We start from the raw sequence: 4,079 nt of genomic DNA, 5'->3' as shown, positions 1-4,079 counted from the left end.
ATAATAATAATAATAATAATAATAATAATAATAATAATAATAATAATAATAATAATAATAATAATAATAATAATAATAATAATAATAATAATAATAATAATAATAATAATAATAATAATAATAATAATAATAATAATAATAATAATAATAATAATAATAATAATAATAATAATAATAATAATAATAATAATAATAATAATAATAATAATAATAATAATAATAATAATAATAATAATAATAATAATAATAATAATAGTAATAATAATAATAATATCTGATTTGAAAATTTCAAATCATATTATTAACAGTTCATTGAAAAAATCTTTTTTAAATACAATAACTAATATCAAAATTAAGATTTAAAATTATCGATTTATCCCGTTTATCCCATTAATAAATTTATAGTATGTTTTCTTATTTAATATGTTTAAAATATACGATATCAATATTACTACGATATACTACATCACGTAAGTAGAACATTATAGTATAGTATTTTAATTGCAGAAACAAACCGCAGCGTACAATCGACCTTCACTATTCATACATAAATAACGCTGCGATTCACGTCCACGTATACTTACTAAACCAAATGCAACCGATATGAATTCCAATATACCTTTAAAGAAAATTCTTTTTAAAAATTACGAAAAGAACTGATTATTTATTGATAAGCACAAATTACGTATTGATAAGTACTGTGATAATAACTGTATCTAAATAAAATTTTTGGAAATGAAAAAGAAAAATAAACAAAAACATGTTAAATCCGGAATACTTAACAGCAATCTGTCTGTGTTTTACGTTTATTCTACACTATCCGGTTACGTATGTCCTACGTTATCCGGTTAAGTATATTATTAGCTTGACTGTAACCCGGAATATAGCAACGAAAGAATAAACATTTAAATAATCAGTGATTCCAATTATTTAATCAATCCACAGCTATATAAGTTAAACATTAAATTGGACATAATAATATTCTAATAAGAGACAAAGAAAGGCATTAATAGTAGACAAGTAAATTTCAACTTGAAAAATTTGATTAATTTACTTTCTTCGAAAAAAAAAACCTATATACAAGTTATATAATTGTCACATCTTAAAAAAGACAGCAAAGAATTTAAAAGAAATATTAAAATTTAGCCATATTTTTGAAACAATTAAACAAGCAATGTTTTCATATTTTAAGCTATTAATTTTATCTTAATGAAAATAATTAAAAATGAGTAATTCATGTATTTCTTTATTCATGTAATGATGGGAAATTCCACAATATATCCAGCTTTTTTTTTAAATTTATTACAAGAGATAAGTTAAACTTTTGGAATATAATTATATCATAAAAGTAATCAATCACTCGTATCATTTGAAATGAAAATTCTTCAAATAATAATCACAAAAATCGATAATAATTGTTTGATTTAAATTATCGATGTTACATCATATCATTACTGTTAACAATCGATTAATATTTGGGAAAAGAAAAGAACATACTGAATCGACTATTTTCCAAACGTGTACCACGTACATATTCTGGCCTTGATAATTCATTTGTTTTAGCCTCATATTCGGCTGTACGTTTGTCTAAAATTTCCACCCATGTACCAGTACGACAGAAAAGAGCCCCTTCTCGATTAGGTCCATCGTGCCTGAAATTTTCTGCCAAATACTTATAAGTTTACTGATAATTTAATAGGTAATAAAAAAAAAAAATTATTTCTTCTTATCACTGGAAATATAAATTATTAACACTTCAAACGGATTTTTTTTTCATATTGCACAATTTTTTTTTCTTTTGGATTACATTGTAAATTATTTATAAATTAAGTTTTTATAAATTATTATTACTATTTTAATTACATTACAACCTTACATAAATCAGTTATCATTATTATCAATCGATATCCATTTGCATACTTTTGAATGTAGCAAAAAACAAAATCCATCAAATTCTAAATCTTCCTGTTCTCCAAAATTTTAATTGTCAGAAATAAACGATTAAATTTTTAAAAATTTTTCTTTTTGACGGAATTTTTTCTTCAAGTGTGGAATTTTCAAAAATATATTCATATACATATATTAAGGTACTAACCGATTCTACCTGACAGTAAAGTACAGATAATTATCATTTCTTTTTTAGGAAAAATGAAAACAGAGTGATCGTAAGAAACAGAAAAAGAGATAAATGAAATCGATAAAAACAAAGATTTAATAATTTGAAAAATCGTTAATTTGATCATCTCGCATATTTTAATTTAAAATATTTTACATATACGTATGAATCTTTGTTTACATCTCGTTTAAAGTTTTCATAATTGAAATTAAATTTAAATTTAATAAAATTTAAAACGATACCACGGTGAGAATTGTTGAGTATGTTTGTTGTACCTGAGTTGTTGAACTTGTCGAGCACAGTTAGCTAGTAAACTTGATGAAATATAATCACTTGATGGTAACAAGTTCAATGTTAAAGATGAAGATGCAACAGCAGCAGCAGCGGCAGCAGCAGCAGCAGCAACAGAAGCAGCAGAAGAAGCAGCCCCAAAAAGATGAAAATTTGATGAAGCAGGAGGAGCAGGCGCAGGAGTGATACCAGATGCACCACCAATTGTTGCTACACCATTCATCGACGGTGAAAACAAATCACCTGACCACCAGTTATTGCCTGTGATTGCCGACAAAAAATACAAACCTAAAATTTGATAATTTTCAAAAAGATTTTTTTTTGAAATATAAATTATGATCATAAATTAAATCAATTAAGCTATATATGGTAAGCTTTTAAAAATTTAGTTATTTCTATGTCATACAATGAATTCGGGTCAACAGATATGTTATAATTTGAGATAATTAAAGGTAAGTACAAATGAATCGAAATTACGTCACCAATTAATTAATTAGTTTAAACTAATTGGTGATAATTCAGATAAGTGCAAACAAAGTTGAAGAGCTAAGGAATACCATTTAAAACAACTATTTCATACTAATATTTAATGATAGTTTTAATATAATCAATATTGTAATATAAAAACTGAAAATGGTAGTAAAAATCAATTAAAAAATTTAACTAAAGTTTAAGCCTTAAAGTTTATAATTTAATATTTCATTCAAAGGAATGGTGAATCCCATCAATGATATGAACTATCTATTGATTACTTTAAAGTGTTTTATGAAGTTGACAGATTACAACAACATTTAACAGTCATTGTTGGGTAAATCAGATTGTGAAGTTATTGGATGTAACGTGAAAACGTGAAAAATTGCACACTCATAAATGGATTATGTGAGTTCGTATTTTATTGAACAACAAAAAGAAGAAAAAAAAATACTTCAATTAAGCAAAAAAAAAGATGATAAAGCTTACCGGAATTATCGCTCTCCGATCCAGTATCGTAACGGGCGTTGTCTTGGCCAGTAGTTGCTGCGGAATGCGATAAAAGCGGAAATGTTCGACGATAAGGATAATTGTGATTATGATTATAACTACGATGATGATTATGGTGATGATGCTGATGATGTTGATAATTAGAATAGTGATGCTGTTGTTGATGTTGATGACTCAGGGGTAAGCCGAGTAATGTTATCTCGGTTAGCAAGGTGGACAGGATTAAAATGAAATGGCAATAAGCCAACGATGCTGCTTGTTCCGTTTTGTTAAATTTTAAATATGATATCACAAAAATGTCTATTATGTAAATTTTTCTCAGATTATTATACAAATAAAATTTAGCTTTCGTTTCTAAAAGATAGCAAATTGAAAGCCACTGCAGTATTAGCAATGATATTAATCGAAACTGCAATAATACCTGTAGCAGTAATAATAGCAGTTGTAATAACAGATTTAATACTAACTATATTAATTGTTGTTTGCCTAGCAAAATGCCAACGATAATAATTGTTTTTAAAGTGGGCCTTACGGCCCCCAATAAAGTAAACAATTTGTTGATTCTATAATTTACCACAAACTGTTAATATTTTTGCAGAATTCCTCCGTCTTTTTTCTTCTCGTTATGAAACTTTTTCCGAATACTGTAGCAATAACAGTAATTATATTTGTAATCTTTCCGCTTATTTAT

The 4,079-nt window shown here is 25.6% G+C and overlaps 1 protein-coding gene across 1 annotated transcript in view; it reads right to left on the bottom strand.

Moving 5' to 3' along the window:
* The window catches only part of LOAG_18099 (hypothetical protein), a gene marked incomplete at its 5' end in the record, with an annotated part of 5,921 nt that extends 2,233 nt beyond the window's left edge, over positions 1-3,688 (bottom strand). The window contains 4 exons of the mRNA XM_020450767.1: positions 516-619; positions 1,498-1,652; positions 2,359-2,695; positions 3,368-3,688. Of these exons, the coding sequence (XP_020305513.1) occupies positions 516-619; positions 1,498-1,652; positions 2,359-2,695; positions 3,368-3,688 (917 nt within the window). The remainder of the gene's footprint in view (positions 1-515; positions 620-1,497; positions 1,653-2,358; positions 2,696-3,367) is intronic.
* Between the last annotated feature and the right edge of the window lie 391 nt (positions 3,689-4,079).

The sequence above is a fragment of the Loa loa genome (genome assembly GCF_000183805.2).
Source record: "Loa loa unplaced genomic scaffold supercont3.195, whole genome shotgun sequence".
NCBI lineage: Eukaryota > Metazoa > Nematoda > Chromadorea > Rhabditida > Onchocercidae > Loa > Loa loa.
This window is presented reverse-complemented; position numbering and strand designations above follow the sequence as displayed.